Consider the following 13,798-nt stretch of genomic DNA (forward strand, 5'->3'; position numbering starts at 1 on the left):
GAATTTTGGTATTTTTAACTCTTAGATATGCCCAATATTACTAAATGTTTTTGTGTAACTTTCATATGTTATATGCATAATACTGTATATTAATCATGAAAATATTTTAACGTTTTAATATTCTTGTACAATGTATTTCTGTGACTGCTTTTATGATTTTTATTAATCGAAATAAAGTGCTATTGACTTGACTTGACACATTCACAGAGCTTTCTGCCAAAGACAGGGACCTTGTAACATTATAAAAACTAAAGTCACTCTTCCCCACTGCACCAAGCAGGATTTAATTCTCTGACTCTTACACATACAGACATCTGCAGCGATTGTATTAACCAACTTAGAATTCATCCTTCATGAGTGCCTTTCGCACTAATTAATTTGTGTGTGCATTATTTTAAATGCAGTTAATGTGAAGTTGAAAAAAAACATTTAAAACCAGCTACTTAATATTTTTGTGTTCTTTGTAGGTCTGTGATTGACCCTCGCACCACACCGACTGACCTCTGCCCCATGCCAATTAAAATCACAGTTTCCATGCTTTATTTAAAGCCCTTTGGCTGCATGTAAATGAAAATAGCCTGGAAACAGGACAAATAAATAAGTTTGCGCTTCCAGACCATCCTCATTTACACTTCTTTTCTGAGACATTTGCGCCCCCTGAGAATGACGTCGCGGACCCCCAGGTGGGCGAGCCCCACAGTTTGAAGACATCTGGTCTATGGTTTCAAAAATGGTAGTCTGTATTTTAGAGTGGGTGTATCAAAAGTTATATTAGGCTGTGAGGAGGTGAATCAGATTATCACGTGGATGATGTAATCAGTGATGCCACTGACCATGTCATGAATGATGTAATATCTGACGTCCTCAGCAGTGTTGCAGGGGCACGAGTTATAGTTAGCTGAACTAACCATAACTGCCGAATTTCTCTGGTTTTGTACGAGTGAAATGTCCAACCAACTATAACGTCCCTGAACCCTGTGGTTTTTTCAGTGAATTTCTAAGGTTTTTTAAATGCTAATTTCTAATTATTACGTCCCTGAAACCTATGTTTTTTTCAGTGACATTCACAGGTTTTTTAAATGCTAATTTCCAACTATGCCTGCATAGGTAGGACATGTGCAGACAGAGGAAGAAAGGCGCAGAAAGAAGCAAGAGAAATTCAGAAAGAGGCAACAGAAGTCCAGAAAGTCGAAGAAAGGTGCAGAACGAAGCAAGAGATGTGCATAAAGAACCAACATAGGAGCAGAAAGATGCCTTGTTGCAAAGTCATCCTGTGCCCCCAACACTTTACTGACGGGTACTGGTGGTAACTGACTCTGACTAACCAGACCCAGAGCCAGTGCTATGCAGAAAGACACTTAGAATACAGTGAAAACACCTACATACACTATGGGTTGGGGTACCCCTGTGATTGGCATGACCTCCCCTGTAAGGCCCTTGTACATAATAGGGCAGGGGGGATTAAAACTACCTCTAACTAAGAGGTGCAGAAGGAGGCAAGATAAGTACAGAAAGAAGCAACACAGGTGCCGAAAGAGGCAAGAGAGGTGCAGAAAAAAGCAATTGAGGTGCAGAAAGAAGCAAGAGCAGTGCCGAAAGAACCAGCAGTGGTGTAAAAAGAGGCAATAAGAGTGCAGAAAGGGGTAGGGTGGTGCACAAAGAGGCAAGAGAGGTACAGAAAGAGGCAGGAGGGGTGCAGAAATAAGGAAGAGAAGTGCAAAAAGAGGCAAGAGAATTGATGAAAGAAGCAACAGAGGTGTAGAAAGAAGCAAGAGAAGTGCGGAAAGAGGCAAGTAAGGTGCAGATAGAAGTAAGAGCAGAAAGAACCAACAGAGGTGCAGAAAGAGGGAAGAGGGGTGGAGAGGTACATAAAGAGACAACAGGGGTGCAGAAAGAGAATTGCTGAAAGAAGCCACAGAAGTGTACAAAGACGCAAGAAAAGTGCAGAAACAGGCAAGTGAGATGCAAAAACAGGCAGGAATGATACAGAAAGAGGGAAAACGAGAGAAAAGGGGTGCAGAAAGAAGTAAATGAGGTGCAGAAAGAGTCAACAGATGTGTAGAAAGAGGGAAGAGAGGTGCAGAAAAAGGCAAGAAAAGTGTAGAAAGAGTCAAAAGAGATACATAAAGAGACAACGGGTGCAGAAAGAAGCAAGACAGGTGCAGAAAGAAGCATGGAAAGTGTTGAATGAAGCAACAGGGGTGCAGAAAGAGGCAAGAGAAGTGCAGAAACAGGCAAGAGATGTGCACAAAGAGGCAAAAGAATTGCTGAAAGAAGCAACAGAGGTGTACAAAGAAGCAAGAAAAGTGTTTCTAAATCTTGTTTGCCACAGAGACGCTGTGCTGCTGAGCTCTGCCTGAGGTCTTTTGGAGGCGGAGGAGCTGACTGCTGACCGACTCGTCGTGGGAGCATTCGCTAACCCCTGGTGACCGCAGCGGAGAGAGAGGCGCCGGCCCCGGGACTGCGAGGACCAGCAATCACCACCTCTCAGCTGGTCCTCTTCCCGCGTGAGCCGCGCCCCCTCCCAGAGTCACACCCCCAGCAAATCCAATAACTTCTCGCGGCCCCCGCTTCGCGGGTGCCGCTCGTGTTTCTAAATCTTGTTTGCCACAGAGACGCTGTGCTGCTGAGCTCTGCCTGAGGTCTTTTGGAGGCGGAGGAGCTGACTGCTGACCGACTCGTCGTGGGAGCATTCGTTAACCCCTGGTGACCGCAGCGGAGAGAGAGGCGCCGGCCCCGGGACTGCGAGGACCAGCAATCACCACCTCTCAGCTGGTCCTCTTCCCGCGTGAGCCGCGCCCCCTCCCAGAGTCACACCCCCAGCAAATCCAATAACTTCTCGCGGCCCCCGCTTCGCGGGTGCCGCTCGTGTTTCTAAATCTTGTTTGCCACAGAGACGCTGTGCTGCTGAGCTCTGCCTGAGGTCTTTTGGAGGCGGAGGAGCTGACTGCTGACCGACTCGTCGTGGGAGCATTCGTTAACCCCTGGTGACCGCAGCGGAGAGAGAGGCGCCGGCCCCGGGACTGCGAGGACCAGCAATCACCACCTCTCAGCTGGTCCTCTTCCCGCGTGAGCCGCGCCCCCTCCCAGAGACACACCCTCACTTTCACCAATAGGGTGTTACATCATTAACACAAAAGGAAGCCCTATTACGCGCTTAGCGGGACGCGCGCGGGGCAAAGCCCGGGGCTAAGGGCGGGCCGTCTGTGGCCGTCCGGGGACGACCGTGGACGGGACGGGCCATATCCCTAACATCTACGACCAAAGAACATCTCTGACCAACTCTGAGACTAAGCATCGGAAAAAGGTAACATTCTCTCTCTTTCTGTAATTTTTTTTCTTCCTCTCCTGCGACAAAAGTGGCTCAAGACATCTCTTTAATGGGTTTAAAAAAACTACGCTCAAGAACTATTTTCATGAAACGATTAGGAACAGAGGAAGCTGTTAGAAAATCCACGGATAAAGGTTTAAAGGCTGGCCGTAACACCCTGACCCCAGCAATCAGTGAATACTTCTCGTCTTTATCAGTAAAAAAGAAACCGGAAAAAACAATGTCTGCCTCTGAAAATAAAATATCTGGGAGTTTGGACGATCGAACCAGTTTATCGGCATCCGCACACTTGCTTCAAAATGTCAGCGAAATCGTGTTTGCTAGCAAGTCTCCTAATAAAACAATGGAACAACAACTAGAAAATCCCAATTCTAGTTTGGTGAAATCATCAACGCCTTTAAAAAAACATGAGAGTCTACACAAAATAGAAGACCTGACTATTTTCAATTTTACATCGGAACAAAAAAGCTCGAACTCCGATCTACTCTTGTTAAAGGGCATTGGGAGCCCACAAATACTAAAGGATCTCAGTATATCCAACAAAAAATCGGTAGTGAATAGACCAGAGCAAAGGTCAACAATCATTGACGCAAAAAAACTTTCTACGTATGAACAAGATTCCTTTTTGGATCCCTTTTTAATAGAAGAAAATAATCGTGAAAAATCTACTCTTCCTCTTTCAAAGGCTCTATTCACATTACAAGAGATTCTCGAATCAGTTCTCTCCTTTTTAAGTAACATTCTTGAAAATTCTGACCAAACTTTAGATGTCCAAATTGGCATCTTGAAATTTCTAGTAGAAGAGAAAAGGAAAAAGGAGACCTCAAAAACCAAAGAAGGAAAAATAGAAGACAATAATTTGCGTAAAGAAAACGTATATAAGGAAAGTAACTGTCACTCTTCTACTCAGACATCAGATGACGATCTTAAATCAACGGATAAAAGGAAAAAAACGGAACCTTGCAATGAATCCACTATATACTCCTTAAAACGATTGTTTAGAGAAAACCTTCCAAAAAAACAAAAACAATTCCCGATTTTTAACAAAAAAACGAAAAAAGAAAGATCTCATATCAACTCAGTAAAAGAAGTCGAGGAACTGCATGAGGAAATTAACCCAGAAATTCTCTCAGGAGCAATAACACCAAACCTAGTTAAGGATGACTTGATCATAGGAAAAAACAAAAAGAAGAAAAAACCTTTAAGAAGGATTCACAAAAAGCAAAGCCGTAAACTGAAATTTCAAAAAATCATAATATCACAAAAAGATCAACAGGAGGAAAATGACGAGACAAGTAAGCCATGTTGGAGTAAAAAAGGAGAATCCCCTAAAGGAACAAGCACTGACATAAAGAGATCCTTGAATCCTAAGGCGGATGTATATTTCCCATCAAACACGGTTTTAACGACAAGACAAGAAAATGCTGATAAAATTGTCTGTGAGGAGGATAAAGACTGGAAGATTGACACTCAATCAAACGTCCTCCAATTTGAAGAACTATTTCCAACTGACAATACTCCTTTGAATAGAAGCAGGATCCTTCATCTTTTACAAAACATAAAGTCTCTTCAATTTATGACAAGTAGTGACATCGATTTAGTATTATTTCCAAAACGAGGTCTGAGCAAAATCGCAGTGGTCTCGTTCTGGTCTCCAGTAATACCAAGTATTATTCTGAAGGAAAAAGAGATAATACATCGATTTGGTTACGATGTCATTGAGAAAATCGAGCTTAAAGGAAACAAAAATAATCCAATTCCCAATATCAACACCCAACTTTTCTCCTCACTGCACCTGAATGAGGGGAAACAACTTTTGGGGACTGTAAGAGATCTGGAGGATATCCCAATTAGTGATATACAACAGGGAGAAGAGATTCTAAAAATTCGTATAAAAAAAGGGGAAAGGGAAGTGTGGCACATAGAATCGAAGGCAAAAAATGCTGATGAAAATAAATTTGAGAACTCCTGGACGTGGCTACCTGGGATGTTAAACTATAACAAAGGCTCAAATCAATTAAAGTACCCTGTTTAACCAAGGTCTAAAGGTCATAACGTGGAACATTGCTGGTAGATCAAGGGAAAAAATGAAGGAAGTCCTCGCTTCTCAGCCAGACATATTGACCCTTCAAGAAACTTGGGAAACCGAGCCCTTTGTACAACAAGGTTACTATGTGTATAACATATGTGCAAAACCCTCATATCGGGGCCATGCCAAAGGGGGATTGGCAATTTTAATGAGAGAGGATCTCCTATGGGCACAAGAGATAGTGGAAACCAAAAGTGAAAATGTGCAATGTATCAAACTGTCTCTGAAAGCCTACAATTCGACCTCAACGAGAACAACGTTGCTTTTTAACGTTTATGCCCCTCCAGGAAAAAAATATGACACTTTATATGATGATACCCTGCAAATTATTACACAAATAATAGAAGCCCTTATGTTCCCATATTACTTGATATTGGGTGACTTTAACGGGAAGATTTCCAATTTAGAAATAAAAAAGTGGGGAAAAATTTTGGAAGAGGAAAACTTGGATCCTTTAATCCCTCAATTCCCCAGAGATATCCGATCTAACAAAAGAGGGAAAACACTGTTAACAGTACTGCTTACCATAAATGGAACCATTCTTAATGGGAACGTGGAAGGCGACATCCCGGCCTCTTATACAAGGCAGGGTAACGGGAGACCGTCAATAATAGATTACATCATTTGCGGCAAGGACCAGTTCGAAACTATGTCCCATCTCTGCTCCAACTTCACCACTGATAGTGATCATGCCGTCATGCAACTTAGAATCAGTTGGTCGGTTCAGTCCGCAGAAGAAGGTCCGATGATTCTCGAAAGAAAAGAAACTTTGGTAAACAGTGATCGGAGACGTATCTCTTGGAATCCGTCCTCCCGGAGTAAAATAATAAATTTGATTGAGCATCAGCATTTCTTAAGGAACCAATATTCTGAAGATCCTATTGAAAATTTTGAGATCATGCTCATTGAACTTAAGGAGGTAATAACTAAAATGAATTCTCATACAAACAATACTAATTTACAAAGGAAAAATAACAACAAAACAGGGAATTCATTGATAAGGAAGACCCTAAATAAATTGATACGTGCTCAATACCTTCGCCCCTCTCCTACTAAAAAGAAGGAAATAAACAAAGTAAAAAATCAATTGAGAAGAGGAAAAACAAGTGAGAGAAAATCCCTTCAAGATCGAAACTGGGTCGAATTACAAATTGCTGCCAAAGAATCAAATCAGAGAACCTACTGGTCCATAATAGCTAAACTATCGGGGACAAAAAAGAAATTACAAGCAGTACCTGTTCCTCCGAAAGAGTGGGAACTCTACTTGGCAGAACTCTACAAAACAAATGTGGATAAATCACAAACAAACGGTTCAAATAAAGTGGAGGAAAAAGTCAAGGGAAAAGTAATCCCGAAAACAACAAATGTAATGGTGGAAACCCACATTAGGAGGGCAAGAAGTACAGGAGCTTTCGGCCCTGATCAAATTCCTATTAAGGCCCTGCAAACAAACTCTAAGGAATGGAGCCTCCTACTAACTCCACTTTTTAACCACATTATGTCCTGTGGTCAAGTACCCAAGTCATGGCAAGGGAGTACTATTATCCCAATTCATAAAAAAGGCTCCAAAACGGTAGCAGGAAATTATCGCCAAATAGCACTGCTGGATGCTACTGGGAAAATCTTCGCAGCAGAGATCCTCTTACAACTAAAAAACTGGGCCTTTTCGTTGGGGTTGATACCTATGTTCCAGTCAGGCTTCAGACCCAAACACTCTGTCACAGATAACATGGCAATTATTCAGTTTTTCCTGGACAAATATGTCACAAGAAAAAAACAGACGGTCTACATGGCCTTTATAGATTACTCGACTGCATTCGACCGAGTGGACCGTCCGACACTATGGAAAAAATTGAGGAGTTTGGGAATTAACGAACATCTGCTACAGGTCATCATTAGCCTCCATACAACTACTTGGTGTCGAGTCCAAATGGGGGGCGAAAAAGGACTAACGAAAGTAATATATACTGAAAACGGCCTCAAACAGGGCTGTTTATTAGCCCCCATGCTGTTTTCGTTATATTTAAACGACCTGCCTAAACAATTAGAAAAGGGCCTTAGCTTGCCCCCAAAAATTAACCAGCAAAGAGTTCATACGTTGCTTTACGCGGACGATATAGTCTTGTTCGATCTCACACCATTTGGTCTACAAAATTCCCTTGATATTTTGTTCAAATACTCAAAGGACAATTTCTTAATTCCGAACGTAGGGAAAACTAAAGTTGTAGCCTTTTCTGGGAGGAAGAAAAGTGCCAAATACAATTGGAGGCTTGGAGACGAAAAGGTTGAAGAAGAAAAAGAATATATCTATCTTGGCAGGATTCTTACCAAGAATCTCTCAAATACAAAGCATATTGAGAAGTTAAAGAAAAAATCTGACTTACATGCAGGAACTCTGTCCAGACTATATAGTGCCACAGGGAGCAGGCATTTTTCCTCATTAATAAAAATATATAAAGTAAAAATACCTGCAGTCCTGTCATATGCTACAGAATACATTCCCATTCAACAATGGGGCTTCATGGACCGTCAAGAGGGGAATATCTTGAAAAAAATGATGAGGGTTCCAATTGCAACACCAGTTCAGGTTTTACGGCTGGAATTCGGAATCACTAGTGCTTTTGCCACCGCAGTGGCAAATATAATTAGATGGGCCTATAATCTTCTTCATGCTACGGAGGGTACCCTCAGATTTCTGCTACAAAAAGAGACTTTCGGCCCAGATGTAGATAAACAAACTTTTCTAGTTAACATGTCTGCGGCGTTCCAAATGGCTGAAATTTCTATAGAAATCTTAAAGACTTGGTCCGCGTCACAACTAAAACTCTTTCTAAAATGTTTTACTCCTAGGTTGAGCTATGATTTGGACTATGCACACAGCCAGCGGCTTAAAATATTCAAACCCTTTACTACACTTATAGAGTACAAGAATATACACCCTTATATTTCATTTTGTCTTTCTCATAGTGCAAGGAGGGTGATTTTTATGTTTCGAACAGGGATTTTACCTGTACAATCTTTTAAATCAAAATGGTCACTTGGAGATCTCTCTCATCTATGTTTGTTATGTCAAGGGGGTGAGCAGACTGTGGAACACTTACTGTTTATTTGCCCCAACTTTAAAGTAGTAGCAGCTCGCGCTCAGTATATTTCGCCGATATACAGATCCTGTAGGTTAGTAAAAGATTCCGAAATATTAATAGCAGGTATCAACCCCCCGAATGAGTTTGTATGTTATAATTTGTACAAATTTTTTAAATCAACACTAGCTTTATATTAATTTGTGATGTACTTTTCTTTTGTTAATTTTTATCTCATTTTCTACATTTGTGGTCCTCGGTTGAGTACCTATACAAATAAAAACTTTTTGACTTTGACTTTGACTTTGCAAGAAAAGTGCAGAAAGAGGCAAGTGAGAAGCAAAAACAGGCAGGAATAGCATAGAAAGAGGGAAGATGAGTGCAGAAATTGACAAAAGGGGTGCAGTAAGAAGCAAATGAGGTGCAGAAAGAGGGAAGAGAGGTGCAGAAAAAGGCATGTAAAGTGCAGAAAGAGGCAAAAGAGGTACATAAAGAAACAACAAGGGTGCAGATAGAAACAAATGAGGTGCAGAAAGACGGAAGAGAGGTACAGTAAAAGGCACGAAAAGTGCAGAAAGAGGCAAAAGAGGTACATAAAGAAACAACAAGGGTGCAGAAAGAAGCAAATGAGGTGCAGAGAAAGGCAACAGAGGTGCAGAAAGAGGGAACAGAGGGAAGCAAGAGTGGCTTGCACACCATTAGTACCAATTAACACCCACATTTAGCAATAAGTAACAGGTGACCATTCTAGGTTTGCAAAGGGCCTTCCACCACTCTGCAACACTTGTTGCTGCATTTTTGGTAACGTTTGACCCGTTTTAGCTGGAAACAAGGCTTTTTTTGTTCAAATCTGCAGATTTTTTTTAACTTTCTTTTTCAGTTTATGTAACAGTTACAAGAACACCCAATTGGCATCACTACAGGTCAAATCTGCAGATTAGGGTGCAGATGATGAATTATGTGGCTAATGCAGAAAATATATAATTGTGCAAACGTCGGTACAGCCAGTCACATAATTCAAGTGGCCCTGCTCATACCTCTGACTAGGTCCACAAGTGCTCCTCAGTGCTTCCATCTTTTTTTGTCTCACTGAGTTCATAGTTGAGCTTCTATGGAAACGAAGAAGACTAAACCTGAGGTTACCACTCCACAACACAGACTACCGTACCACATAATTACTCTCCATAACACATAATTCCACTCTGAAGCCCTGGGCTCTGAGGAGGAGGCGCCCTGAAGTCCTGGGCTCTGAGGAGGAGGCGCCCTGAAGTCCTGGGCTCCCAGGAGGAGGCGCGCTGAAGCCCCGGGCTCCCAGGAGGAGGCGTCCTGAAGGCTGGGCTACCAGGAGGAGGCGCCTCGAAGCCTGGGCTACCAGGAGTAGACGCCTTGAAGCCTGGGCTACATGGAGGAGGCGCCCTGAAGCCCCAGGCTCCCAGGACTAGGCCCCCTGAAGGCTGGGCTCCCAGGAGGAGGCGTCCTGAAGCCCGGGGTCCCAGGAGGAAGCGCTCTGAAGCATTGGGCTCCCAGTAAGAGGCGCCCTGAAGCCCTGGGCTCCCATGAGGAGAGGAGGAGGCGCAGTGAAGCCCAGGGCACTGAGGAGGAGGTGTCCTGAAGCCCTGGGCTCTGAGAAGGAGGCGCCCTGAGGCCCTGAGAAGGAGGCGCCCTGAGGTCTGAGGAGGAGGCGCCCTGAAGCCCTGGGCTCTGAGGAGGAGGCGCCCTGAAGCCCTGGGCTCTGAGGAGGAGGCGCCCTGAAGCCCTGGGCTCTGAGGAGGAGGCGCCCTGAAGCCCTGGGCTCTGAGGAGGAGGCACCTTGAAGCCCTGGGCTCTGAGGACGAGGTGCCCTGAAGCCCAGGGCACTGCGGAGGAGGCGCCCTAAAACCAGTGTGACAATTTCATAATTTCAGTGTAATTACGAGTGACATTTAAACGAGTATGAGTGACACTTTCTCGCGTGCCAAATCAAGCAATGAAGATGAGGCTAATATATAAATATCACTAATTAGATCCATATGAGCAACAGGAAATTCTAAGAAGCTCTACAAAGTGTTGTAAAGCAGGAAAAATGGAAGGGTGCTAAGATATTTTAGAAGTTGTCTTAAGCAGTACTTTAGCTTTGCTCCCAAAAGTCATCGTATCACGCAGTAAAAGATCTCAGCTGCTAGAATATAAAACAGTTAACTAGAGCCACTGTAGCTTACCTCACTGCCCAGCCTGCAGAGGCATCATTTCAGTGTAGCCCGAGGATACAAGCAGTGAGCGACAGGCTCATGCCGACGCACGCTCACCTGTACATTAAATATATTGAGAATGAGCACTTACTAAGTAAATGTGTGCCACAGCGCGACGAGTCTCAGGCAGCCGGTCATACTGTCAGCAGAGTAGAGAGCTGCACAGAGGACTGTATAGAAGTGATTAACTGTGAGGCTAGTTTGAGTTGCTGCAACTGGACTTTTATTACATGCTTGTCCTTTCAGTGCAACTAAAATCGCAACTCAGACAGCGTCAGAGGAGTTTCTTTTACGATACAACCTGAAGCAGCAACTGGCTCCAGTCTCGTGTCTCACACTCTTTGAGAAATCTGGCTCAGCCTCGTGCCCCTAGTGCCTCTCCCACTGCTGATATGCGAAGCCTGCAATACCATGGAGCCTCGGCGGCCTGGGCCCTCGATGAAATACTCAAACTCAGAGGATGGGCAGGCACAACTGGTCCACGCTCACCAGCAGCCGGCGGTAAAGTGGTTACCATCGGCATGATGCATCAGCTGAGCAGAGCGCTGCTCAGTGACGCTCTAAAATTTAATATTTTTAAAGTCTGATATTACAGTCTGACCTGAGTGTCACGGAGAGCCAAGCGACGACGAGGAGTCTCCAGCAGCCCTCCTCCCGGTGGCAGGGACATATTTCCATGAAGAAAGCGGAGTGCGAGGAACGGGGGGCAGCGGCAGCCTGTGCCAAAAACTAAACTTAAACAAACTGCCGCCCGCTCATTGCGCCATGTCAATTCATGGACACAATGTTGCAGTCATGTGATGTCATCTCACGTGACTGCCGCTACAGAGCAGCACACTTCTGACTAGACTGTCATACACAGAAATGCCAGATGAGTGCTAATAGCAGCGCTCCCATCTCCTTCGTAAGCTGTTGCCAGCAACTTCACGAGGCGCTATTAATGCGTGACTTTGCATTTTCGTGCGCTGATGTGGATCACCACACGAAAATGCGTTAGTCTAACGCTTGTTGCGTGATACTTGGCAGGGCTGGAGTGTCTGCCAGTTATCGCAGTACTATCCTTCTACCTGTGTTTGGTACTCGTGTGTAACATGCACAAGTCACTTTCTCTTGTAACACACTGTTTGCTCCTCTCACATTTTGTTTGCTTTCGATACTTGCACAAGTGCCACCATTGCCTATGTCACGTTTGTTCTTGTGTTTGAGTGTCCTCCATTTATTGCAGTATTTTACCTCTACTTGTACTTTGTGCGCTTTTGTAACCTGCACACGTCACTTTCTCCTCCTGTAATGTACCGTTTGCTCCTCGTGTATTTTTTTTGCTCACAATTGTTACTTTTTTGCTTTTGTAATTTGTTGACTTGTAATGTTCTCATGTCTCAGTTCTGTCACTTTTGTGAAGCCTCTGACGCCTGCGGGTAAAGTCGGAGAAAAACGCACAAATAAATCGATAAAGGAGGAGGCGCCCTGAAGCCCTGGGCTCCCAGGAGGAGGCGCCCTGAAGCCCTGGGCTCCCAGGAGGAGGCGCCCTGAAGCCCTGGGCTCCCAGGAGGAGGCGCCCTGAAGCCCAGGCTCCCAGGAGGAGGCGCCCTGAAGCCCTGGGCTCCCAGGAGGAGGCGCCCTGAAGCCCTGGGCTCCCAGGAGGAGGCGCCCTGAAGCCCGGGCTCTTAGGCGCTGTCCTGCAGCCGCTCGCACTCACCGCGTCCGGGTCCTGCCGGGGCATGGCTGCTCTGGGCTCTTCTCTCTCTCGCTCCGGGGTGGTCTGTAGCTCAGCTCCCGCGGGGAGGACGCGCTGCTCCCGAGAGACAATAAACACCTTCCTCCCAGTAGAGCCGGGGCAGGGTCAGTGGGAGCGATTACTGCGCATGCGCAGAGGTGAACGCCAGTGGAGCCTTTGCAGGGTCAATGAGAGCGACTAGTGCGCACGCGTGGAGCTGAAGCACTGATCAGTGGCGCATGCGCAGAGGTGAAGCCCTCAGTGGAACCTGTGCAGGGTCAATGAGAGCGCCTAGTGCGCACGCGCAGAGGTGAATCACCGATCATTGACGCATGTGCACTCACAAGACATGTCAAAGCATGCGCATGCGCTCTCCGCACAGGACACCCTGCGCGCTCTCAGGTATGGAGCCACGTTTGACATGCGTGAAGCGCACGCTCTCTGGACGCATGCGCGGGGCTCGTGGTGGTCGAGTCTACACCTGTCAAAGGTGCGCGGATCTGCGCGTGCGCAAAGAGGTGGAGCCTACTGTCGTGTAACCCTATCTACGATATGTGTGAACGTCCCTTGCCTCTCTACGTATCTCTAGCCTGAAGGTTGTTCACCTGTGTTCTTATTGGTCATTCACCCTGCACGTCATGTGGAATCCTCCCTCCTTATTGAGCCTGCGTCATTGTTCGGCTCTTCCTTCGGTCGTCACTTCCTGCAGCTGACTGCGGGCCTTTGTCATTGTAAGAAATACTTACTTAAGACATCATCGTGTGAAGATTCTTTTAGATAACATGGACACTTCAAATGGCGATGAGGGACGGGACAGCAGTTTGAGGAAAAGACCCGCTGAAGCAGAAACGCGGTGGTGATAGTTTCCTGAGAACTAAGTCATTATTAATGTGTCTAAATTTGGGGTCATTCTGTTTTACTAATGCTCCGGTATTTTATTCTTTGTGGTGGACTTAACGGAGTTTCATACGACGAGTTGACAATTCTATGGCAGGACGCGGAGGCGAGGATTATGCACTACTTTCTTCACATTTATTGACAGCAGATTCAAAGAAAACATAAACCAAAACACTGCCAAACTACAACTCCCATGAACACTGGGAGTAACCATGGTGATCAACGGTCCAATGAGGGCACATTCCAACAGTCCATATATTCCAAACAGCAGCATAGTCCTTCCTCTTTCTACACTACTGCTTCGTCAGTTAAGTCCCTTCATGCCTTCTCCCTCTCTTCAGGGGGTTGTCCTAGGGATTTCTGGCGTTTAGTGGTTTGTTATTGTGGTTTGAGCTGTGTTTGAGGCTTCCCGCTGTTAGCGCAGTGTCTGGCTCAACTTTTGGATCAGTTTCACAT

The 13,798-nt window shown here is 45.0% G+C and overlaps 1 protein-coding gene across 1 annotated transcript in view; it reads right to left on the bottom strand.

Moving 5' to 3' along the window:
- The window catches only part of LOC144822045 (uncharacterized), a 121,808-nt gene extending 109,209 nt beyond the window's left edge, over positions 1 to 12,599 (bottom strand). The window contains exon 1 of the mRNA XM_078679113.1: positions 12,428 to 12,599. Coding sequence (XP_078535239.1) covers positions 12,428 to 12,451 — 24 coding nt within the window. The 5' untranslated portion in view covers positions 12,452 to 12,599. The remainder of the gene's footprint in view (positions 1 to 12,427) is intronic.
- Positions 12,600 to 13,798: the final 1,199 nt, after the last annotated feature.

The sequence above is a fragment of the Lissotriton helveticus genome, chromosome 3_1, assembly GCF_964261635.1.
Source record: "Lissotriton helveticus chromosome 3_1, aLisHel1.1, whole genome shotgun sequence".
Lineage (NCBI taxonomy): Eukaryota > Metazoa > Chordata > Amphibia > Caudata > Salamandridae > Lissotriton > Lissotriton helveticus.